At 37.3% G+C, this 25,949-nt stretch overlaps 1 protein-coding gene across 2 annotated transcripts in view; it reads left to right on the top strand.

The window, feature by feature from the left end:
• LOC131251484 (uncharacterized) overlaps positions 1 to 25,949 on the top strand; it is a 117,155-nt gene that overhangs the window by 27,424 nt on the left and 63,782 nt on the right. Inside the window, exons 5-19 of one of the 2 annotated variants that reach the window (XM_058252220.1) lie at positions 2,725 to 2,798; positions 2,933 to 2,987; positions 3,489 to 3,537; positions 3,860 to 3,997; positions 9,576 to 9,657; positions 11,816 to 11,894; positions 12,037 to 12,083; positions 12,219 to 12,413; positions 16,572 to 16,647; positions 19,186 to 19,266; positions 19,337 to 19,417; positions 25,290 to 25,366; positions 25,498 to 25,552; positions 25,640 to 25,688; positions 25,792 to 25,929. In XM_058252220.1, the coding sequence (XP_058108203.1) occupies positions 2,725 to 2,798; positions 2,933 to 2,987; positions 3,489 to 3,537; positions 3,860 to 3,997; positions 9,576 to 9,657; positions 11,816 to 11,894; positions 12,037 to 12,083; positions 12,219 to 12,413; positions 16,572 to 16,647; positions 19,186 to 19,266; positions 19,337 to 19,417; positions 25,290 to 25,366; positions 25,498 to 25,552; positions 25,640 to 25,688; positions 25,792 to 25,929 (1,276 nt within the window). The remainder of the gene's footprint in view (positions 1 to 2,724; positions 2,799 to 2,932; positions 2,988 to 3,488; positions 3,538 to 3,859; positions 3,998 to 9,575; positions 9,658 to 11,815; positions 11,895 to 12,036; positions 12,084 to 12,218; positions 12,414 to 16,571; positions 16,648 to 19,185; positions 19,267 to 19,336; positions 19,418 to 25,289; positions 25,367 to 25,497; positions 25,553 to 25,639; positions 25,689 to 25,791; positions 25,930 to 25,949) is intronic. The other variant, XM_058252221.1, reaches the window with a different exon arrangement.

Raw genomic sequence — 25,949 nt, 5'->3', positions numbered from 1 at the left:
ATAGTATGATACAAGCATTACCTAGAATTTACATAGTTGAAAATATTGTCGATGCATTGTCGATACAAGCGACACCTAGAATTTACATAGTTGAAAGTATTGACGATTACATTAGCGATATTGATACATTGGCGATACTTAGCGATATATTGCTAATACCTGGAATTTCTGATACTACCAGTGTTATCGGTATCGTTGAGCTGGAGATAAAGATAATATCAGAGATATTTTGATAATATTGGAGATAATTCGAACACTGCTTGTATCCCACCATTTTGTGTTTGAGGGGGAGTTGTGGCCTAAGCTGATCGTCATTATCTTCTTCATATGAGTTACAAGATGGGCATTATCAATATCTATGCTCCAACTTTTGGGGGAATGTAGGAAAATATAAGTAATTGTGTGTGTGTGTGTGTGTGTGTGTGTGTGTGTGTGTGTGTGTGTGTTATCCATGTACTTAAGTAGAGCATTATTTGTTTCTCTCAAGTTAATATATTTGTGTGTTAGTTTTTGGGACAAATACAATACCATTTGTTGCCTTGAATTTCTATTCTTCTTTCTCTCACCTTTCTAGGGGTGGCAATGGGTTGGGTTGACCCATGGGTCAATTGGTTTGACCTGCTTCAAAAAGTGAAGTTGCAAGCTCGTTTTTAGGCCAACCCAACCCAACCCAACCCACTCATATATTGAGCCAATGGGCTGGGCCAAATAACCCTATCCAACCCAACGCATAACCCGAAACAAAGGTATCTCATAGACCCGGTAATGGGTCGGGGTCCGCCCAAGCCTGACCCATTTAATTAACCAATCAAGAAATCTGCCTTTAACCTGACCCGATACTCATTACTCAATTACTTGATCTGACTCACTTAAAATTTCTAGAGCTCGAACTTGACTTGACCCATTTAATTGCATTCGGGTTTGGGGTCAACCGACTTGCCACCCGACTCATATACTAAATGTAATATCTCATGTTAATTTTCTTGGCTCTTCTTGGATTTTTCATGCGTATGGAGCTCACTGTTACACATTAATAGCCCATCCACGGTGGATCCTACAAACCAATGGTTTGGATTTCTAAACCGTGAGCCCACTTGAATTCTTAAACATTCATTAGTTCTCTATTTACAAAAACAAAATAAACACAAAGCCGACAACATTTGTTGTGATACAAGTGGTAAGCAAATTGCTAAAAAGTCTAAGAGGTCTAGGGATCAAAACTATAACAAAGATAATTTTGTTTTGGGTTATGGGTTGGGTCGGGTCATTTGGCTAGGCAGCCTATTAATTCAATATATGGGCAGATCAGGTTAGGTTGGCCTAAACTGGAGGCCAACCCATTAATCTAAATGGGCTACCCTTTTGGCCCGAGTTTGACCCTCAATCTGACCCGACTGGGCCTAAACCCGGCTTAAAAGTGGGTTCGGCCAATTGACCCGTGGGTCAACCCGGCCCATTGCCAACCCTGGTTATCCTAATATACATGTGTGATTGCTCTTTTGTGAATATGTAGACGAGATGAAACACACGCATGGCATGAAAAAAAAGCCCAATTCCGAGTGAGAAATAGTGAGCTCTATGCAAATGAAAACTCCAAGAATAGTGATGAAGTCTAATATGAGAGACCAAAGTTAGTGTATAGGTTTGGTTGGGTGAGTTGGTTCAGCCCGATGGAACTACAATTAAATGGGTCGGGTTCAGGCTTTAGAAATTTTAAGCAGGTCAGGTTGGGTCACCGGGTAATGGGTAGCGGGTCAGGTTAGGGCCAGATTTCTCGACCCATTTATTAAGTGGGTCAGACTTGGGCTGACCCCGACCTGGACCAAACCCGACCCATTGCAGGCCTATTCCTTTTCTCTCCCTCCATCCCTCCACTTTCTACTCAACTCTCACTTGGCCACTAGCCATTGTGTGCAAACTCACCTTCCCTTATGACAACAGGAAGAATCCCTCCCATTAACCTGTAATAGCATAGATAGCAATAGCATACAATTTCCCACATGTTAATTATGCCATCTAAGGTATCTACCAAAATAGTTGGTCATTAAGATCCATAATCATAGTCATATTGGCTTTCTAGCGATACAATACCAACACAGTGGGCCACACAACTCAAATGTATGGGAACTTCAGGGCCGAAATCAGCCCAATAGGAAACTTAGGTGGGCCACACCACATGGGACAGTTGGGAGGGGATGCCTAACAAATAAAATCTTCTTGATTGTGTCTGGCCCACTGTTGTGTGTATGCCATCAAATCTGTTCATTAGATGCGTCCACCAAAATCAAGGGGCACTGAAAATCAGTCCATTCAAACTTACGTGGGCCATATTACATAAATTTAGAGGTTTTAGGCATGATTATATTGTTCCCTATGATGTGGCCCCACTAGAGTCTTGGATTGGCCTGATATTTGGGCTTGACGGTGAATATGAGCAGAGATCACACTTAGCACACACACTTGCATATATGTGTGTGTGTGGGTACTACCACCATGATGCGTTTGGGCAATTCAACATGTCCATCATTATTGGGTTGTGGGGAGCTAATGCACACCAAAGTATTCAATGCTGACTGAGTGCACACAATCTTTTCCATATTAGATTTTGCTTCAGTGAATTAAAATGCTTTTGGTCATTTTATCATTTTGTTGGGTTCTTAAGCAAGTTTATGAGTTATGTAGGAATTATTCAGCAATTAACTCTCTTTTTTACCCATCTTGCAGAGGGTGGTGCTCAATTTTTTGTAGATGTACACGTGTTTAGGGGAGTTTCAAAGTCTTTAGATGGAAGAATTGTGGTGAGATGAGTCTTATATAACATCTTATGTCTTTTGTTTAGCAAGTTTGATGGCAATGGAGAACACGTCTTCCTTTCCTTTGTAGTCATTTAATTTCAGATAGTGTGCTGAGGTTTTAATTACATCATGTTTAGATTATTGCATCTGGAAGGAAGGAGGCAATTGCAAAGGCAAAACCTTTGCTCTCTGGTAAAACACATGCATACCACTTTATTGAAACACATCTTTTTTTGTAGAGGTTCTTCTAAACCCACATGAGTTTGGATCCAAGCTCATCAACTCATCACCATGTGTGCAAGATCCAAGCCGCCCATCAGGTGGACCCTGCATGTTGATGCCCTGGCCCAACATCAGGCCAATCTAATCATCAGGCAGGCCACACCAGATGAAGAACGAACAGGTAAATAATGGCTTGCCAATGGTCCACATTCAATGTACATATGTGGCTTATCTGTTGGTTGGACTGTCATGATACTTAGGCCAGGACACGTATATGGTGGGGCACATGTGATGTGATATATGACATGGATCTCACACATGTGCCATTCTGCATGTGGATGGGTTTGGTTTCACATTCATTTGGGCTTAGCAAAATTCTCTTTTGGCATTCTTGAAAGTTGGAAACATTGTATTTCACTATTTTTATATAAATGTGTCTTTTCCAATCTAATTGCTGGATTTTGTTAACAGCAATGAGTGTGAAGCTTTACATTCTTGAGGGTGAAGTTGGTGCTGGAAGGTGTGCTTTCTTAGTTTTGTTGACTGTCCAGTCATATTAACATCTAGCGCAAACTATGATATTCGATAAGTCTTTTCATGATCTCTCTCTCTCTCTCTCTCTCTCTCTCTCTCTCTCTCTCTCTGTGTGTGTGTGTGTGTGTGTGTGTGGAAAAGGAAGGATAAGTGCCTGTTGAGTTAGATTAATGGTGTAATCTCTGCTATGGTACTTGAACATTAACTCAACTATGGGAAAGATGGTGCACTAGTGCTAGTTGATCAATATAAATGCTGATGTTCAATATCTATGTTATGTGGTTCTTATTTCTCTTTTCCTCCTGCAGTAAAGTGAGAATGGTAATCGAGCTGCTTGAGGGCATTCATCTTGTCGCTTCTCTGGAGGCTATGTTTCTGGGCACCCAAGCTGGACTACATCCATGGATTCTTTATGACATAATCTCCAATGCTGCTGGAAGCTCATGGTGATTGCTTTTTATTTGCCATTTCACATATGCTTAGTAAGACATTTTTGTTGTTTCAGCAATTTGTGTTTCCCGCAGTTCTCTTTTGCATCCAAGATGCTGGAAACATGTATTTTGTCATTGAGAGTAGTTTAGATTGCTGGTTAGGTCAGCGTGCCGTTTCTTCTCTCCTTTCTGTTTGTAAAATTACTGTTGTGTTTGGGTAATCTTTTTTTTTTTTTTTTTGGTTCTTTTTGTTTTTGTTTTTGTTTTGTTTTTTACTGAAACGGGAAACCCCCGTTAGTGAGACTTGGTCCTGGGTCTTCTGCCTAAGAAAGGGTGTGCACTCACAAACTCAGCTTGCAAACTGGATGCATGTTTGGATCCATATGAATCAAATTTCACTACAGCATCTTGGCATTCATATTTGCATTTGTAAACACAACTACTTTCACCAACTCCCTTGTGTTGCAGCATCATGTGTTGTAAGGCTTTTTTTTTTGAAATTTTTTTTTGGACTTTGAGAACTCAAGGCATCTGGTTCTAGTTCTCTATCTCTATGGTCCATATACATGCAATACTAAATTATGCAGGTGGTATTATAGGACTAACAATGGGTGTATCTCTATTAGCTTTTAGGGGATTGGATTATCACTAAGCTCTTGAATGGATGAAGTAAGCTGCAACTAAATAATCACTATTGTTGTTGTGGACTTGTAAATTCGTAATGACTTTCCAGTTGCGTCATCCTTGTCATTCTAAATACTATGGAAGTAATTGGAACTCTACACATTATGTTTTATTTGTGATGCCTCTAGGCTTTTGCAAATTAGAAAAAGCAGATTTTGATTCTCTATACATTTTCAGTTAATGGATCTCAAGTTGGGAGTTTATTTATTTATTTATTTATTTATTTATTTATTTAATTTATTTATTTACATCTGTTTGCTCTTGGAAAGGGAATATGAATCCATGCTATTTTGCATTGGTTATGGATGAATTAACAAGGCATTTGTAGGAAGAGATCTCATGGTCAATGTTGTTCATAGATGCAATAGTTTTGTTTGACAGGACAAGCGAGGGCGTAAATAGTAAGTGGAGGGATGCTTTAGAATCCAAAGGATTTAAAATTAGTTGAACTAAAACAGAGTATAGGGAGAGCAATTTTGGTAACAATAGGAGTGGAAATGAGGAATTAGCTAAGATCTCTGACCAAGAAATATCCCAAATGACTACTTTTGATATCTTGGGTTCATAATTCACGAGAGTGGAGAGATTGAGAAGGATGTTGCCATATAGAATTTGAGCTTGGTGGAATAAATTGAGATGTGCCTCTAGAGTTTTATGTGATTGTTGTGTACCAATCAAACTAAAGGGGAAATTTTATAGGATAGCTATAAGACCTGCCATGCTTTATGCGACAGAATGTTGGGCAGCTAAGGGACAACATGTTCATAGGATGAGTGTGGCTGAAGTTTAAATGTTGAGATGGATGGGAGCAAAGATGAGGAAGGGTTGAATCAGAAATGAATGCATTCGAGGGAACTTGGAAGTAGTGGCAACATGTAATTAGAAGCTACGACTACCAATTGCCAAACTAAGAAACGCCGATCAATCATGAGAACTTGAGGCAGTATCTGACATCACTTTCTGGTGACTCTTTTCTTGCCAAAGCAAAGCAAAGACTGTCCCAAGAGGAGGAAGTGGCTCCTAACTAAGAATCTGAGTGAGAATGCACTCATGCTCAGGATTGTGTCCGACAAGAAGATTAAGGATATATTGTTCTTCAATCTCAACCCGACTCTCCTGAACACAACATTAACAGATTGGTCTATGTTGTCTCAAATCAAACCACATCCCTCTAAGGGCCGTGTAGTAGTTTCCCGAAGACCTCTCTCCTTGACGAAAAGTTGCAATCTCATGGGTCAACTGAAGGTTTGACCCTTGATAGAATGGAATGGCGGAACAGGATTCATGTAGTTGACCCCAAACAATTGGGATAAGGCTTAGATGATGATGATGATAGGTCAACTGGAAAACACGAGCAACATTCTTTGTCTTAGATCTGCAATAGTGCCAAATCTCTGGCACTGTCTTACAACACGTAAACGTGTCACTAATATTGGGCTTCATAGAATTAAGCAACCACCCCATTATCATCATGTTATCCTCTCCCAATCAGCATAAGTAGGATTGGATTTTTCGGGTTTTGGAATCGTCTTATCAAGGTATCTATGCCTTTTACGGCCCCAATGAACATCCAAGCAGACTTGAACCAAGCTAGATAGTTTCCACCATTGAACATGGTGGTAGTAATTTTCCAACTAGGATATTATCATTAATGCCAAGTACATTTGCAACCCTTAGCATCATTAAGGATCTAGAGATATCACTCGCCTGTGAAGAGATATACCCTCTATGATGATGACAAAGTACTCCAGCCACACCAAAAGTACTCAACCACATAGATAGGGGCACATAGCCCGAAAATACTACACAATAGCTCTAGATGAAGGAATTAGTCAATGGCCAATGATTTAAATATCAATAGTATTGGATGATACTATCTATATCGCACATCAAGGATACAAAATGAGGGGGGAGTTATCAACTTCCTCGTGTTGCACGAATTGTTGCAAAATATCACATTGTATCGATGATATATTGACATAGTGTGATATTTTAAATTATCGCAATATAAAAATTCTCCATGTCATTGATACATGCCATATGTATCCACGACATGAGTAGACAATGCCCCTTTTATAGAAATTAGAAAATAAAAAATCTCTCAATCTATTTTTTCTCAAAATTTTTTAGGGATAGCTTTCTGAGAGGATTTCGACCACTCTTTTGAGTAGTTTGGAGAGAAGAAGATTTGAGTTGGGAAATCGAGATTGGAGAGTAGAAAGTGGAGATGGCTAGGAACCTATTCGTTTTTTCTTGTTTAAATGGTTTAGAATTAGCGGAACCAAGTTAATAATCCATATTTCATGGTCATGATGGATTTTTACCTCTAATTTTCAATTTCAGGGAGAATGAAGGAATTTGGGAAAAATCCAAAATTCCCCAATTTCACCCATTTAATTTGCTGTTAAGAGTGTCAAAAAATCATGTGACAGTGCTTGTGAGCTTCAGATCGACGAAAGTTTATGAAATTTTTGAAAAATTATTTTTCAATTCATTAAAAAAAAAATTATATTGACCAATGCTGATCTTAATATCAGGTACTCTTTTATTTATTTTCAAAATAAATTTAATTATTTTTAGAAAAATAATAAAAAAATAAATTAAGAATATTTGTTAATAAATGCACTATAAATAGTTAGACAATTTGCTTTTGTCTTTTACATGTTTTGGTTGTGTTTTCATACTTTTCTTGCATGGCTCACAAATGATATGGACTCATCTTTTAGATATAATTACATCACTGCTATTAGACAGTACATAGTTTAAAACCCTATACAAAGGAAACTTATTATGTGTACTTGTTTTTTGTGATCTTTTGAGTTCTAAGTGTGTAATCATGTCTCTTTTAACATCCCTTGAAGTTTCATTGAAAATTTCCATCATTTTACCAATGTTTCCAAAAACAGCGATGCATATGTGATACATTCTTTCATTCGGCCAATGCTGGATAATGTTAAGGATCTCTTTTGGGCTTGGCATAGAGGAGGTTTGGTTATGAGGAATGGGGCTCATTGGGACATTTCCCTTCCAGCTGTTTGGGCAGAAAGGAATGGTCGCTGCTTCAGAAATTCCTCTTCTTCTGTCGAAGCGGTTGAAGGCCATATTTCAGCCCTCATTTCTTTTTGGGCCTCCCTTGTGAAGGACTGATTGTCCTCCTTTTCTTTCCCTTTCTTTTCCTTTTTCTCTTTGTATTCTTTTCTTGCGGTTCTTCTGTGAGCCTTTTAATAAAAATCCATTATCCTTAAAACAAAAAAAGAAGTGATACATGTGATATTTCCCATGTGATACCGATATGTTTCTGTATCCCAAGGGTACGATACATGCATCAATATCGATATTTAAATCACTGTTTACAGCAATCATCTCCTCCAAAAATCATCATATCATAACTCTCTCAAGTTGCAACAAATGCGACAATTTTTTTTTTCTTAGAGGTTGAAATTAGGCAACTGGACCAAATCCATCAACAAATCCCCAGAAAAATGGTGAAAGAAGAAAATCAAACCGGACCCTTCTTTTGGATTTTTTCTATTTTCAAAAAAAATACCTTGGAGAACTTGCTGGAAAATTATAACAATCACTATAATTCTTCTAAAATCATGTTCTTTTGGTTCCCCCACTAGGGCAGTTGACCGTATACTGCTGACGTTATCTGTACGGACTGGTGATGTCAGCAGTGGGCCCCCCATATGTCTTCTCCCATCAGCGGCAGATCAGCTCTAGTAACAAGAAGAGAAAGGGGGGGGGGGGGGGGGGAGGGAGAGGTTAGGGCACAAGTTACTTGCATTAGTCCGAAGAGGGCTACTACTCTCAAATTGACTACAACAAATGATGGTACCCCACAAGTGTACCTTAGATCAGTGTTTTAAGTATCGACGATATCGGCCGATATATCCCACGATATATCTTGTATCCCACTTGTGAGATACGAAACGCACAAGTAGTTGGATATATTCCACATGTTTGATCCGTTAAGCATTTTCAATTTTCGATCCTTTTTTTTTTCTTTTTCTTTTTCTGTAAATCATGTTAAATCAGTGTCAAATTGTTACAAATCCATGATTTTTCATATTTTGTATGAAAAATCATGGAATGGGAGCTTCGGTTTGGAGATTTGGATGATATGGGCCAAGTTGCGGAAAAATGAAAAAATCAAAAATTCTCAAGTTCTCGCAAATCGGTTGCAAATTTTGTCCAAACATAAAATCATACATGTATGTAACCTAATCTAGTGATTCTTCTTTTGCTTTTGAATGCATTCCTTGTGTTTCCACACGTCTTCTTACATTTATAAATTATATGAATAGACTTTGAATATACTTGCATAATTCAGTTAAACAGAAAAAACCTATTATGTGCATTTATTTTTGGTAATGTTTTGATTTAGAAGTGTGTATTGACGTCTTTTTTTAACAATCACTGAAGTTTCATTGAAAAATTTGACCAATTTCTCAATGTTTCCTCATGTTTCCAACACCAGCAATACATTACACGATACAACCGATATATCCCATGTGATAAATGATAGATATCCGTATCCCAAGGGTGCGATACGTAACACGATACCGATATTTCGAACACTGCCTCAGATCACACACACACAATTACATATATTTCCCTACAACAACAATGTATTGGTGTTGGTATTTGATATTTTACTTTGTCAGAAATGTACTGTTGACTTCATATAGATGGCTATGGTTGCAAGGAGGCTTACCTCCTTATCTGATTGTGCTTGCAGCTATCAGCTTACAAAATGTGCTTACGCTTTTGACATGCCTACTATTTTCTTCTTACAGTTCCTGTTCTTTTGGCAAAAAGCCTGTTTGTGAAGAAATAAAATTTTCCATAGTTTTTGCTATTTGCTACTGGTTTCTTAATGAGTTAAAATTTTGGTCAATATATGCAGGATTTTTGCAAATCGTGTTCCCAGAATGTTAAAAAGCAATCAAACCAAATGTCATTCTCTTGAGACTTCTGTGGACAATCTGGTAAGATCGACTGGATTAGATATTTGTAATGGTTTCTGTTGTGTTATTTAGAAGGGAATCTCTACCACTATTTATGATCTCATATATGATTGTATTGTACATATGATCATTCAGTTATAATCATAAATTTTTGCATCCTATAGCTGACGTAACATCCTTGTTATCCTGCCTTATAATACTTGGACCATAATATGGTAACGTCTGCAGGTGTAATACTAAAGTGCAAATCTCGTTTAAGACCTATTTTGTTTTGTAGCCGATGCAGTTTGTAATGACATCATCTCACAATTGTTAGAAATCGAGCTAGTCCCTCCCCTGTAACACCTTTGTGGCATTCGTATGAGCCGATGGAAATGAATGCAACACTTGAACTGTAATCAAATAAGATGATGTGACTTGATCAGTATCATAGTACGCGCATGCTTGTTTACTCTATAGGCTTAGTTGGATGCATGGGTTTTCTTTACATGCTTGTACCATGTGACTGCATAGGAAGATGCTAGTTCTTGAATAATGCCTAATCACCTTTGCAATGTTTCAAGCACGCAATTTATGTAGTGTGTGGTTCTCATTCATTCTATAGTTGCAAATTTAGTCTCTCGGGCTCTGCATTTCTGATTTCTCCTGTGTGCAATTTTGAAACTTTAGCCGGCGTTCAAGTGTCCCAATATGTGAAAGACTTTCTTTGAGTTTTTAAAGGAATTGTGGTTTTGTAGTTGGAATAAATGTAGGAATTATTGTGTCAAATCTTCATTTCTTGTGACATAAGTATTACATGCACCCATAAATGTTGTTTACTATGTACAGATTGCAATTTCGTTACTACTTTCAGTCAGGTGCGGCAATGGGTGGGGTTAGCTCAAGCCCGGTCCTCACCCGACATGGGGGGCACCAGGCCATGCCTATGCTGGGGTTGGTGTCACAAGCCCAAGCTCTGGTAGATTGTAGCTGAAAGAGCCTATAAGCCCAAGAATATAGATACACGTAACATAGCCACAATCTACTTGTGGCCTAAGAACATGGATACACGCAGCCATCTTCCTCACATATCCCAGGAAACCACCATCCACTCGGAGGGTGTAGGCTCTAGTTGGTTGTGAGTTGTGAGACTACTTTATTCCCAACTTTTGTTAGTTGTCAAAGGATCATGCGAAATTAGAAATCTTAAAGCCGTTCCCCAAATATACAATTGTTACCTAGAAACTCTTTGGATGCATATTCACATTTCACACTTTAAATTTGAGCATAAATGGCATTTCCAGCCCATACCAAATTTCATACTCAGGTAACATGGATCCCAATGATTGGTTTTGGAACTTTTTGCCCATTTACTCTGAATTTTATAATGCCTCTTTATCCGAACATTTTGTTTATTGTGTGTAAAATGATTGGAAAGGGGTGAAGACTGAAAGGAATGTAAATAACTTTTGAAGAGGCTCATAATTATGTTACTTCATATCAGTTCCGTCAGGTGCGACTCAAAGGTCAAAGCACACTTTCTTTTTCTTTTTCTTTTTTTTCATTATTTGTTGACCACATGCTTGAATATCTTACTTGATTTGCCTTCGTGTGACTTTCTTTTTGGTGCACCTGGAAGCCTGTATCCCCAATCGTTAACTATTGTTATTCGAATACATATGACAACAATACTGCTTCTTTTTAATCGATGTTTTACATTATATATCTCCAATTCTGATTAGCATTTGTCCTTCAAATATTTATGTTGCATTATTTTGTTTCCTTTGCAAACTTTGCATGATTGGCTGTCATCCTAGTGTCCATATTAGATCTTTATTTCGCACTCTTATCAGGCATGGATTGTCATGTTACACTATTCCTTTTAGTCTCATATATTGATCAAAAGTGCGCTGGCGTTAAAATGTATTGTAAAATCCTCTCTTTTATATCTAAGAGTTGTCATTGTATTTCTTACTTGTATCAAATATGGATTGTCAGATTGTCACGATATGCTGTATTTTGGTTCCACTTTGGTCATCGAATTCTCCATGAATTAATGCATCTTGGTTTAATGATGTATCATAAAATGCTATAACATGTGGTGATTCCTTCTGGTTTTCTTTTTATGGGTGTTTCGGTACTTTATTGTGGACCTAGTTAGCTTACCTGTATCTAATAAATAGTTTGTTATGTCAACAAGGGCTTTGTATTGGATATGGCCAAATCCCTTACGTTTCCTCTTCCACTTTTAGCAGTGGCTCATCAACAGCTTCTTTACGGTACATACTTTTCATTATTAATTTTGATTTCCATTATGTGCCTTTCAAATAGAGGATAATAAATGAGATAATGTAATTGGCATCTTTTAATGGCACTGAAGCAACCTAATATTTGCTCAATTGTCATACACTAATTTTTCAGGATCTTCATGCAAATCTGGAGATGATGACGATGCTACACGAATAAAGGTCTCTTGTAGAAGCTTTTGTTTGTGCTTCAATTTCAGTTTATGTCATTGGTTGAATTGTTGGGAGTCATGCTCTATGATTTATTTTGTCAATTATCTGTTGGTTCATATTCACCATTACGTTATTCTTGTACAGGTTTGGGAGAAAACACTTGGAATCAGTGTTATAGATGCATCGAATATGGAATCCTATAGCCCTAAGGAACTTGCACATCAAATCACAACCACATCAGATAGTGTTAAAAGAATTGGTTTTATTGGTCTTGGAGCAATGGGCTTTGGCATGGCAACACACCTGCTAAGATCAAACTTCTGCGTTATCGGTTATGATGTATACTTCATTTCCTTCACTAACTAATTTGTAGGGGATCACTTCAATTCCTTGAAATTTTCTTTTCTAGAAATTCTCTTACAATTGAAATGATGTAGTATTGGCTCTCTAACGTTGATATTTCATACTTATTGTTGTTACAAAATCAGTAATTGGCTCGCTCAGTATTTCTAGTTCCTTCTCAACTTAAATTTCATTTGTTGACATGCTCCCACCCATCATGTGGGCATCTTTTAGAGACGTATAGACTATAGTATAGATTAGAGTGAAACGAAAATTGGGTCAAGTCGCGAAGCTTTGGGTTGAGGAATGATTCTGAGGGTATTTCATTCTTTCTTATCTTGTAATACTTGTATTCGCATTGACTCTATTATAATTCATCATATCACAAAAACCGATGGGCTTGATGACTTGAAACTATCCTTCTTATGGCATTGTTTTTTCTTCCAATCACACTTAAAAGTGCACTCTTTAGAGTGGAAAGATGAAATGTTGTAGATTGTTGCACAAAATTCTCTGTTCTAGCAAAAGTCTTCATTAAATGAATAACGGTGAAATTACTTAAGAATTACCTCTATTAACAAGTTCATAGGCTTGGTCTTGCACATATAGCTCTAGATTTAAGACGGTGTTCTTCACCACACTCGACAATCATGTAGATTGCAGAGTAACAAGTGTAATGTAACATATCGCGGTTCACTTATTACACCTTATGTAACATATTGTGGTTCACTACTTACTCCCATCAGGGGTGAAGCTCCTCTATTTTTGTGCATGTTTGATTATGTCTAGGTTTGATGGTAATACCGGCTTCCAAGCTAGCTACCCTTGTGAATAACTAGCTCAGCCAATTGATGGGAAGGATCTCGCCCAAATGTAGGCACCTCCAAACTAAGCACAAAAAAAAAAAAAAAAAAAAAAAAAAAACCAATAACTAGAATTTTCATTCATTTTCAAGATGCCTTGATACTACTTATGCCAGGCTCTTAAATAAGTTTTGAGATGTACAAAGAAGAGAGGTTTTTAATGTCATTGACAACTAATGACTTGTTGCAGAAATGAAAAAGTAGATAAGAAAGATGCTTAATGGATAAAAGATATCTAAGGAGATTTTATTGCATGGCTAGCTAATTGATTTTGCATAACTAGTTTCCAAATTAGGAGACTTGGGCCTTCATATTGATGGGCCAATTGTGGGGCTTCGGCTTGGCTCATGGATCTCTAATGAGGACATCCGAACACTAGTAACAAAGTATACCAGATGAGGAGAGCTCCCATTTCTTTATGGGTAGGTGATGCATACATGGGCCCTGTGGGCCCAATTCGAGTGTCTAGCTTGTTGAAGACCCCACGATGAGAAGATGCATGTAGGCTACTTAGTTGGACCATTCTGACCCTTGAATCACTGTCACTGGACATCTTGATCGTGGGCCACGAAATAGTTTAATTTATTTAGTTGTTTATATGTTTGTTATTTTTTTTGGTTTAACTAATATTTTTGCTGAGTTTAGGGTGTTAGGAACAAATTTTATTTTATTGAGTGTCTTTATGTGAAGCTTTTTATCTAAGAGGTTTTTGTAAAAACTCTTTTCTGAGACTATAAAGGCTTGGATGTCCACACCCTAGCCCATTAGAATATATGGAAAAAAAAAGAAGTTTGTCTTTCTCTTTGCTTTGAGATGAAGCAAATCTCGTGTGATTGGAGTGAATTGGTGTGATGCCATGGAGTGAATCCAAGTTGTCGTTCTTTCTCATTCTCTTAAATAAAAAAGCATTTCTCTCTTTCTCTTTCTTTGCAAATCTCTTTTATCCTTTCTCCCACAACAAACCATCTCCATCTCCATCCTTGTTCCCTTCTTCCAATCCATACACCCGCAACCTAACCTGCCCCAAATCCCCAATCCTAACCCTAGTTTCCTAAAACCCTAACCCTAAAATCATAAGTCTCAAACCCTAATTCTCAAAATCCTAATTCTCACAAACCTATATCTCCAAAACCCTAACTCTCAAAACCCTAATTCCTTATAACCCTACTTTCAAACCTTAATTTCCAAAATCCGATTCCCAAACCCTAAAGTCCTAACCCTAACCTACCCAAACCCTCACAAACCAAGTGAACCCCTTTGAATTGAGAGCAATCCCTATGTTTAGATGGACATCCTACCTTCCATAGATCCTGATTATTTACTATTTTATTGGATCTACATTGCGGGATTGTCGTATGGCTTCAATTCGAACATGTTACATTGCTGTTTTTATTTATATATTTATTTAAATGTTTTAGTTAATCCATTGATGATCTCATTGCATCATTCTAGGCTAGGCCATCTGTCCTACATCAATTTGAGGCACAATTAAGCCTGCATCAGTCCTCCTCAGCTTGAAAGAACTTAACTTCAGTGAGTTAATGGCCCGATATGGCTCATGGAGGTCAGGATTCAAGCACTAGAAGTCAATAGCTCTGATACCAAATTGGCACAACTGACTAATGGGAAGGATCTACCAAAACGTAGGTACCTCCAAACTAAGCACAAGAATGACAAACAAAGTAGAAAAAATAAATAGAATTTTCATTCATTTCGAAGGTTCCTTGATACTACGCATGCTAGGCCCTTAAATAAGCTTTGAGATGTACAAAGAAGGAATGTTCTTAATGTCATTGACAACTAGTGACTTATTGCAAAAATGGAAAAGCAAATAAGAAATATGCTTAATGGATCAAACATATCTAATGAGATTTTATTGCATGGCTAGCTGATTGGTTTTGCATAGCTAGTTGCCTAATGGATCTCGGGCCCAGTTCAGCCTGAATTAATGTTGGAAGGGATCCCTACCAATTTGTTTGTTTGAGGTGCCCTTTGTTAACATTCCTTGTTGATTTCATGCTTGGTTGTTTTTCTTTTGTTGAAACTTGAAGAAGTTTGTCAAAAATCAGAATTGGATGTGGTCCCATTCTCAAACTGCCTGCATTATTGTGATTGCTTCCATTAAATTAAGATCCTCAAAAGGCATTACCATCGGAAATTTTGGAGTTTCATAATTCTGGGCTATGCAAGATACTACAGTCATATTTTTGGTCTCAATGAATATGTTATTATGTTTTGAGTACCATTACCCTATGCCGATGATGGCCTTGAGCCAGCCTATAACTATGTGCATCTTTGAGCAGTATTTGTTACTAATGCCTCAGAGCTTATACTTGATAGTTGATGATACCAGACTACCAGTTGATTGATACTTGTATCTATACATCATGCTTGTGATTGCAAATTGTAACATGTATTGCATTTGCAGTTCACGCTTTGTAATCGTTGCTTGAGTCTTGACAAACTTGCAACCTATAGAATTTAACTGTTAAAACACCACTAAAGAAAACATCATTGTGACCTGTATGTTTTGTAGCCAAATAGAAGTGAATGATATTAACCCATATTTAGACATTTGCGTGCATATTGATTTGATCTTTAGAGAGGTTCATACAAACCTTTGGACTTATCTTGGGCGCTTTATTGAATCATCGTGGTTCTAGTATGAATCTGAGGTTTCAATCGATTAATAGGGTCTCCACAAGAGAATTCAAATCAATAGTAAACAAAACATACAGTAAATCCGTATTATGCACAAACAAAAAACAGAGAATGCTTGATTTTTACTCCAACTTGAGGTGGAGAGTTAAACTGGATTTTACTTTGTGTTCTTATGTCTTAAGATGGAGTTTAGCCTGATTAGTTATATATTTGAAAAAGCTATTTTGGCCTTTCTACTTCTATTTGAGCCTTTTGTAGTATCTTTGACTATTATTTGTTAATGCAATGAAGGTTTTCCTTCCCTTTCCGAAATTTTCACTAAGATGGTATGGTTAGACATTTACTGGGCTTATTTTGGGTGCTTTATTGAATCATCGTGGTTTTAGTATGAATCTGAGGTTTCAATCAATTCATAGGGTCTCCACGAGAGAATTCCTATCAATAGTAGACAAAACATACAGTAAATCCATATTATGCACAAAGAAAAACAGAGAATGCTTGATTTGTACTCCAAGAAAATCACTATGGCATTTGAAAATAATTTCTTCTGTGTTGTAGCTTGCATATTGGTTTTGGGTATTAATTGTTCCTATTGACGAAGTTGTTACACTTTTTCTTCCTTTGTTCTTAGGTGTATGGGCCATCACTATCTCGGTTTGCAGATGCTGGTGGTTTAGTTGGGAACACTCCTGCAGAAGTATCTAAAGGTAATTCAACTTCTAATTCAAGGTTACTCATTTTCTCTTATTGCCAAATCGAGAAAACCATTTTGGGTGGCAATCCTTGGAAATTTATAAGAACCATCTCCTGGACTGGTTTTGAGGTATGAGATTCAAGAGTGGTAAGATGGTGAGCCTCAAGACTTCCATGTGTGACGCTAATGGGTCTTGTATAGAAAATATGTACAAACGGGACTTGTTAAATGAAACAAATCCTTTTGGGTATGTTTCTGTTTTGAATGTGAATTCAGTTGGTTTTAATCTGTGGCATAAACATTTAGGACACAAACTATTGCAAACTCAAGGATATCTTGAGTTGGGTCTTTCAACCATACTAACGGATGCATCTTTCAACCATACTGAAATTTGTGTTCAGTCAATTCTCATTAAAAAGCCATTTACAAAAGGTACAAGAGCAGGAAAATTACTTTAAATAGTACACACTGACAATTTGTGGTAGCATCAGTCCAAGGATTAGTGAGGGTGCAGACCGTCAAATATTTCATCATGTTCATTATTATAAGATTACCCTTTGGGGCCGTCTGGATGCAAAAACAACTCAAGAATGTCCATTTATGTGTTTGGACACATGCACGGCGTTGTCCGTGGATTTTGCTATTTTGCATTTGGGTGACCCCTCCTAGACAACCTTTTACTGAAAGATGATTGCAGGAGCACATATTGAAGACGCAAGCTGTGGCACATGTGCCAATATATGGAACACATGCGCAAGACCCGTAATAATAAGTTGGTTAAAAAAGTGTAGTTACATCATGTTTGAAGCACACCCTAGGCGCAGCTGACAATGTAACTCCTGAAATGCCTAGGTGCACACCTAGAAATTGAAGTGAATTTTTTATGTACTTTATATTATATATGTTCTATATATTTACATATCGATTTTGTAATGGTTTTAGCTCTAATATAAATTTTAAACAGAGAGAGAGAGTTAGATACCATTTCCAAAAACTTACACCTACTCAAACATTCCAATGAATCCACATAATCTAGAATTGCTAATTACCCCAATTTCCCAAGGCTAAGAATCCTAATTTCATAAAATTCCCAATTCTGCTTAGCTCAAAACCCTCGTATCCCACATTCCACCAATTTTAAATCATAATTTCCAACTTCCCTAATTTCCTGATTTTCACAAATTCCCCAACCTGAAGTCGCATTTTGCTAAAATCGCTAAATATTTCAAATACTAAAATCCAAATTCTGAATATACCTAAATCATCTCCTAAATTTTCCTATTCCCCCAAAAATCCCCAATTCCTCTTCTATCTCTTGTATGGTACATATGGAAACTCAAAGTGCTTTTAAGAAGTCCAATGCAGTGCTTAAAACACTATAGAAGAAAGAAATCAAGATCTCATGAGTTTATGAAAAACCCAAGGAATTACAGAGGAGGTACTTTTCATAAATCAAAGCTTTGATCTAAAAGAAATGGGGAAATGTGCTCAAAGTGGTTTATAAGATGTCTTCCAACCCTTAATGGGTGTCAAAATACCCAAAGTAACTTTCTTTGAGGTCCTTAACAATACCTTACAACATTATGTTGATGGCACCCAAGCCGCCGTGTGCATCTAGGCACCTTGCTCCAGGCACTCACCTGGGGACAAAGCCTCATTTGCGGCTAGGGTGAGGCACAAGTTGCCCAAAATGCCTTGGCATGTGCACCAAATGCCTTTGACTACACTTTTAAAATGTGAACATGCTCTCTGAAAATCCAACCCATTTAGTGTAGGGTTGCATATCATAGACTATGCTTGCAATTATGGATGTGTATTGGAGAACATTTTTTTGGACACTTGTCTTATATAGCTGGATTCCAGCGTACCCTCATTGGCAACATATTCATTTTTTTGGACTACCTTGTCCAAATGTATAAGCTGAAGTGAATACTACATGCAAGGACAATTCAGGCTCCTTTGACAAGGATATCTTTGTTTTAAGTGAGTTGTCCATGCATCCAAACGACTTCTTAGGGAACAAGTGATTACTACAATAATGCAATTGGAGCTAGTGGATTACATATTGGGGTTTTCTTTGCTTGTTTCTTGAATGGATGTCAAGAACAACATATGGATAAAAAATTCAATCCAGTCTGACTACTTTTCAATTGAATGTACATTAGTTTATTAGCCTGCTCCCAAGTGTTTTTGTCTTCAGGCTCTAATACTCTCAAGTTCACATTGTAACTTGAATTCAACCTATCTCAAAGAAGCACTATTTTGTTAACTCTTCTATAATCTATGTTCTAACTAAATCAAATAGTTAAGTCTATATGATTCAATATTCAACTTTTTTAAGTTCCTAAATGCACTACTAAAAGTTGCTTCATTGCGTAGGATCAGTTCATTAATTCCTACTTGAATAAACAAAATTGATGTTGCATGTACATTGATTTGGTGAGGGATATTTTTAGATTCTTTTATGATTCAAAATTTTCTTTTATCATTTAAATAGTCCTTGTTTATCAAACTATGGCATGAACCAGCTCTAATGTTTGCATTCCTCCAGATGTAGATGTGCTTATAATTATGGTGACAAATGAAAATCAAGCTGAAAGTGTTCTATATGGAGATAACGGCTCAATATCAGGTACTTTGAACTATCTTTTGTGCACTTTTTTCGTCAACTATTCTTACTCTTTCTTTCAATTTTCTTATAGCCCTTCAAGCTGGAGCATCTATTATACTCTCATCTACAGTCTCTCCTGGATTTGTGACCAGGCTAGAACGACGCTTGTTGGGTAATTCTCTTTCCCTTCCAATGACTAGACTTGTTTTTCAATACATAGAGAATTGGGTTTTGATATGGATCTAAGATTTCCAAATTTTATTTTCATTCTCTTCTTTTGAGTACTTAACTGTGTGTATGTATGTACGGACGCACGTATGTATGTGGTGGGCTCTTGTGGTACTAGCTAATGATGGTGCTTGGCTTATGTGAGTCCCATGTGACATAGTGCCACCATACCACATCAGCCAATGATATATACATCATGTCGGCCCCACATCAGCCCAATACCACCGTAAGCTTATGGTCATATTGGTAACACTGGAACGTGCCACATACCCCTACAAACATACATACGTACATAGATGAGAAATGCTCCAGTGTTCTCAGAGCACTATAATTTATAGTGCTCCTAGTTTTATTGTTTCATTTAGATAATCCAATCATTTTATCTGAGTTGTCCATTAACTCCAAAAGACATTTCAAGGTCTACTATGCAAATTCACACTAATCGGATGATGCAATACATCTTTGACATTGCCTTATTTTCTATAGCCATCCTTTTTCCAAGCAACGGATGGGATGGTTATGTTCACCTAACACAGGTGACTCTTTAGCCAATAGATGGATCAAATTGTTGATTTGACCTATTCTTGTGTAAACGACTTTGATTGACCGTATTAAGGGCTATTTGATCAAAAGGTTAATATTTGTCACATCAATGTGATGTTTGCATCGTAGACCATGAAATGTGCGTTAGACCTAATGAACAATCTAGATTAATGGATTGGACTCTCTAAGTCTCCTAGTGCAGCTAGGAGCACTATAACTTATAGTGCTTTGAGTGCACTAGAGCATCTCTCTCTCTCTCTCTCTCTCTCTCTCTCTCTCTCTCTCTCTCTCTCTCTCTCTCTCAATGTATTTATGTGTGAGTGTTGGTTTGTATATGTGTTTGTGTAATATAATTTGTTGTAAAAGAGAGAGTAGGGAGGAAAGAGAGGAGAGAGAATGGAAAAGAGGAGGGGTTAGGGTTTTACACTTTATTTACAATGTAAACCCCGGAATATACAAAATATGCATAAGAAGTGGGGTAAAAGGATAAAAGAGGAGAACAAGTTGGGTCGTATGATCATATGGCCCATATGATCATAAGAAGAGGGGTTAAAAGATAAAAAGAGAAGAACAAGTTAGGTTGATTGATCATATGGCCCACATTATTCAACTTTAACACCCCCTCAAGTTGGAGCATAGATGTCATTGATCCTTAATTTGGAAAAGATGCGCTCAGAATGAAGCAAGGTATTCCGTAACGGCAACGGTGGTCGTAATGACCACCGTCGTTACTGTTACAATACGAGCCGTAACGGCGGCCCCCATAACGGCTTTTATGGATTTCTTTATATATATATATATATATATATATATATATATATATATATATATATATATATATATATATATATATATATATATATATATAGTGTTCAAAATATCAGTATCGCATCCTTGGGATTCAAATATGTATCGGTTATCGCATGTGATATATCGTTTGTATCGGGTAATTTATCGCACTTTTTGGGAAACATAGGGAAAATGGCTGAATTTTTCAATGAAACTTCAGGAATTGTTCAAAAAGACCTTAATACACACTTTTAAATCATAACAATTTTAAAAAAGAAGTGCACATAATAGGTTTCCTTTGTATAGGATCCCAAGCTATGCGCAGTCTGATTGAACTAATGCAACTATATTCAAATTGAATGCATAACATTTAGAGTGTATGTGATGATCATTTCATTAAACACTCCTAAATACTTATGAAATTAGTCTCAATTGGCAGTTGGTTGAAGGGATTTCGAAGAAAAAAATAATAATTTATTAATTTTTAATTAAAAAATGATTTTTATTTTCCGAAAATTGACAAAGACTTAACAAATAAGTAGATCAACCCTCATACATACTTGATTTCATGTTTGGAGTGCAACATTGTAAGCAATTTGTGAGAAATTGGGAAAATTTTGAAATTTCCCCAAATCGGATCACCTACACTCAAATTTCGAAATTAGTATATGTGATGATCATTTCATCAAATACTCCTAAATACTTCAAAATTAGTCTTAATTGATAGCTGGTTGAAGGAAAATTTTGAAAAAAGCACGAAGAACATGAAGAACCAATGGATATTGAAATCAATGCTAAAACTCCATGATTTTTCATGCAAAACATGAAAAATCAATGGATCTGTAACCATTCGACACTTATTTAACATAATTTCAACAAAAAAAGGGATCGAAAATTGAAAATACTCCCCGGATCAAACATGTGGGATATATCGGCACTACCTGTGCATTTCGTATCACACAGGTGGGATACAAGATATATCGGCCAATATCGTCGAGATTTAAAACATTGCGCGTGCGCGCGCGTGCGCGTGTATAAACCTATTTTGGTCTTGTAATGAACTATTATGAGGCCGTTATGTGTCAAAAAAATTTTTTCGTAACGGCCATAACGAGCCCTCACTCTGGCCATCACGACAACACCATCATCCTCGTCATTACTAATATTAATATCAATGTTAGTATTATTTTCTTCTTTAGAATTTGACGTCAAAACAACTTTATTTTCCTTCTTTTCTCCCACTTTTCTTTACTTCTAATTGAAACCTTTCTAGGACCGACAAGATAATTTATGCTTATAATTTTAGCATAACTAAATGACATTATTAAGTGTAAGTCTACAAGAGCACAAGACTAGGCAACAACATGCAATCATACCATGTCGCCCATCTCACCATGAGGTAGAGCCTATAACTTCAGTATCCTTTAACGTTTTGAGAAAACATTCATCCATATTCATCCAATCGTTATCTGTAGGAAGGATAGGATTCTTCTTCTCGGCGATCCACCTTTCATCGGATTCCATATCCAACAAGGAAACTAGATCAAGCCTTTGATGTTCCTCTCATCTCATGACGCACTTTAAGTTGAGGATTGTATTTTACAAACACAAGGGCATTCAATCTTTGTTGCTCAAGTCTATTTCTCTTTTTGAAATGCATTTGCATGAACTTTGGTGCAGGACATGAAATTTAAAGATGATATGCAAGATTTCAGGCTTAGATCATACTAATTCAGAAACAATAACATAAAAATTCCACATCCCACACAAAAGTCCAAACATTCAATTAAGGGGAATCTATGCGGGTCCAGGCCTACACATGATAGGGCTGGATCAATAAAACTTATGAACCAAACGATGCTCAAAGATACGAAATAATCATCCACACATGCATAGTAATCAGCCCATAATCTAAGGGATTTACCAATTTCAATTCAGGGAATCCTAGGGCGAGAATAAGGATAGAATTTGGGATTTAGGACAATCTAGGGTTAGGGTTAGGGAAATCAGGTGAGAGAGGAGTGAAGGAGATGAGAGAGAGCACCTGTGATCAGCTCGCACGAGTGGACAACAAATCGGCTTGACGCACGTGCGTGGATGGTGGCCCGCACGTGTGTGGGGCCCACGAATCTGGGATTGGCCAGCTAAGGTCTGGTCGGCCAGGGATGGGCCACCTTCCCTCCAAATTTTAAGCTAAACGGATGATCGGTTTGAACACAGTGCTTCGCCGAAGTTTCAGCCCTCCTACAGGGCCAGATTCTGAAAATTTGCTGTAGGGAGAAGAATTGTTGCAATAGACGACTGATTCGAAGTGTAGATGATGGGGTGAGATGAGAAGAAGAGATGGTGGAAGATGGGTAATAGAGATGGCGATGGATGAGGGCGAATCAGGATAGATGTGGCTTCGCACCGCGGTAGTTAACCCTTCGATGAAGGGAAGGCTTCGCACCCAATTAGGCTTCACAACTTGGAGAGTAGGAAAATGCAAAATTTTTATTAATCTTCAATGAATCAAAAGAACTACAAGGGGTGCCTATTTATAGGGAAAACCCTATACCCAAAAACTCGCACCATGTGCGCAACCTATTACTGGGCGATGAAGTATACTAAAAAAAAAACCAAACAAAGAAATCTAAAGTGTTCACGATGTTCTAAATAATAACAATAAGCAAAACTTAAAATATGAAATCAATCCGACGAGTGGGCCACGAGCATGAGGTCCTATTATGGGCTTTTCTTGGCTTTTGGGTCCGCCCTCTTGAACCAAAACTTCGTCTTCTAACTAGGAGGCCCTACTTGGACGTCGTCATCGATCCAGATCGACGGTGGGGCCCTCCTTTTGGCGTACATGCGTAGGGGGCCCGACGTGTGTGCGCATGTGCGCGGGATGTCCCCATCAAACTTATAATTTCATAATTAACTATAGTATATAATTATCAATTAAGTATACAAACAATGAGCAATGGGATTCATAAGATGAATTTAATAATTTTTCACCTGTCAAACATGTTAGACTCAAAATACCAATAGGTAGCTTCTTCAATTATGGACACTCTTCTCTCCTAATTCTCCCACCATAAAGCTATGTGTCATATAATATAAAGAATTAAATATCAAACTAAGGGTTTTGCTAACGTCCCCACCTTCATTGGGATGTTAGGAATGTCCCCAATGCTTTAAGTGACACGTGATGTATCCAATCACTGATTCATGTTGTTAATTTATTCATACAATTTGGGGCAAGCTATGCTGAAAAAATCACGTCAATCGGACAATCCTAAGCATGCGATCAATAGCATGGAAAATGGACAATCAAGATTGAGTGGAGAAACAAAATAGGTCCAAACATTATCTTAAAACATCTACTTGATATACCCAACCTTGTGTTGCTTATATTCCAAAGTATCACTTTGGTTTGATGATTCTAACCGTATGATCTATGGCCCGTAACAAATGGATGGCAGTAACAAATTAACCCCATTCAAAAGGTTATGATAATCCAATCGGCGTGATTTTTTCTCCATGGCTTGGTCCCAATTTTATGGATGAATGAACGGCCCAGATCAATGATTGGATACACCACATGTTACTTGAAAGCATTGGGGACTTTGCTAACATCCCATGAAGGTGGGGACATTTGCAAAGTCCTTATACTAACTTGAAAATCAAAATAGGTATCTAACTAGTCAAAGTCAACTAACAATTAACAAGCAAAATAATTCACAACTTTGTTGCTTTGTTGTTCTTGTTAACTTTGTGGGAGGTTTTTTCTCCCCAAATAAGCCAAAAGCCCCTTTTAAACTTGTTAATCTACTCATCGATAATGACCTTTTGCCTTGAATTTAGGACCATTCTTTCAACACAATCATATAGAAACATTTCTAGAAAGTATTTCCAAATCCACATGAAGGTTCTTATCATATTGAAATCTTGGATTTAGAAAGTAGGCCCACCACATGTAAGGGCCTATGGAGCTAAAGATTGCACCTCTCGTCGATTATGTCCCAAATCACCGAGTACTATTTTTTAACATCTCCCAAATTCTTCGCTATATTCTCTTTTGCCTGATCTATTGCTTCATAAATATATCTCATGGTTGGCCTTTCATCCGAATCAACCAACCTTAATACTTTAACCTATGGGTGAGTAGTCTTCCCAAAAGTCTATGTCAGCTAAGACTATGTGCTGCATGTGCTTTCCCGTTAGGGTCTTAAAAAATGGCTCTCATCCCATTCCTTCAAGGTAAACATTGACCTCCATCTGATCATATGCTCATTTGTATGCTCTTCAATGTTAAATAACATGTCTCAAACCAATCAACCATGAGCGGGGATGTTTTTTCGCTCTCATTTTATAACCAAGCTCCATAAGAGCATTTTCAAATATTATTCTTCACAGGAGTTTTCTCTGTCAAAGCATTATAACAATTCACTGTCCTAATAACATTAGTTATCATTTAAGAATACATTGGATACATGTCACAGATGAACAGAGAGATTTGAAGTTGGTGGATGCTCCTGTCTCTGGTGGTGTTAAGAAGGCAGCAGATGGGACACTCACGGTGCGAACAGTTCGTGATTTCTGTTTATGTTTCTTTCTTTTCTGCACTATCATGATGGGTAGATATTTATTATGATACAATTGTAATCAATTAAGGGTACTAGTGACGCTTAGTTCCTCTCTTTTCATTAGATAATGGCTTCAGGTACAGATGAAGCTCTTAAGTGTACTGGTTCTGTTCTCTCAGGTAATTGGAGTACGGATACATATCAATTATTGGGTTTGTCATAATTTAGATAAAAGTTTCTGATAATTAGTTCTTAAACGCAAACAGCACTAAGTGAGAATCTCTACATCATCAAAGGCGGTTGTGGAGCTGGAAGGTACTTCAGAGGCTGTCCTTATCTTAGTCTTCCAGTTCAATGTTTTCAGTCCTCTGTGATTAGCTTATTTTGAAGATCTGAGGCTGCTGTTTTTTTTTGCTAGTTGTGTAAAGATGATCAATCAACTGCTTGCTGGAGTTCACATAGCTACAGCAGCAGAGGCCATGGCATTTGGAGCTCGATTGGGTTTAAATACTAGAATGCTATTTGAAGTTATTACGCACAGTAGAGGAACATCATGGTATTTGTCACATACTATAA

Source organism: Magnolia sinica, chromosome 7 (assembly GCF_029962835.1).
Source record: "Magnolia sinica isolate HGM2019 chromosome 7, MsV1, whole genome shotgun sequence".
In the NCBI taxonomy this organism is placed as follows: Eukaryota; Viridiplantae; Streptophyta; class Magnoliopsida; order Magnoliales; family Magnoliaceae; genus Magnolia; species Magnolia sinica.
The sequence above is the reverse complement of the archived record's forward strand: the minus strand, read 5'-3'. Positions and strand labels throughout refer to the sequence as shown.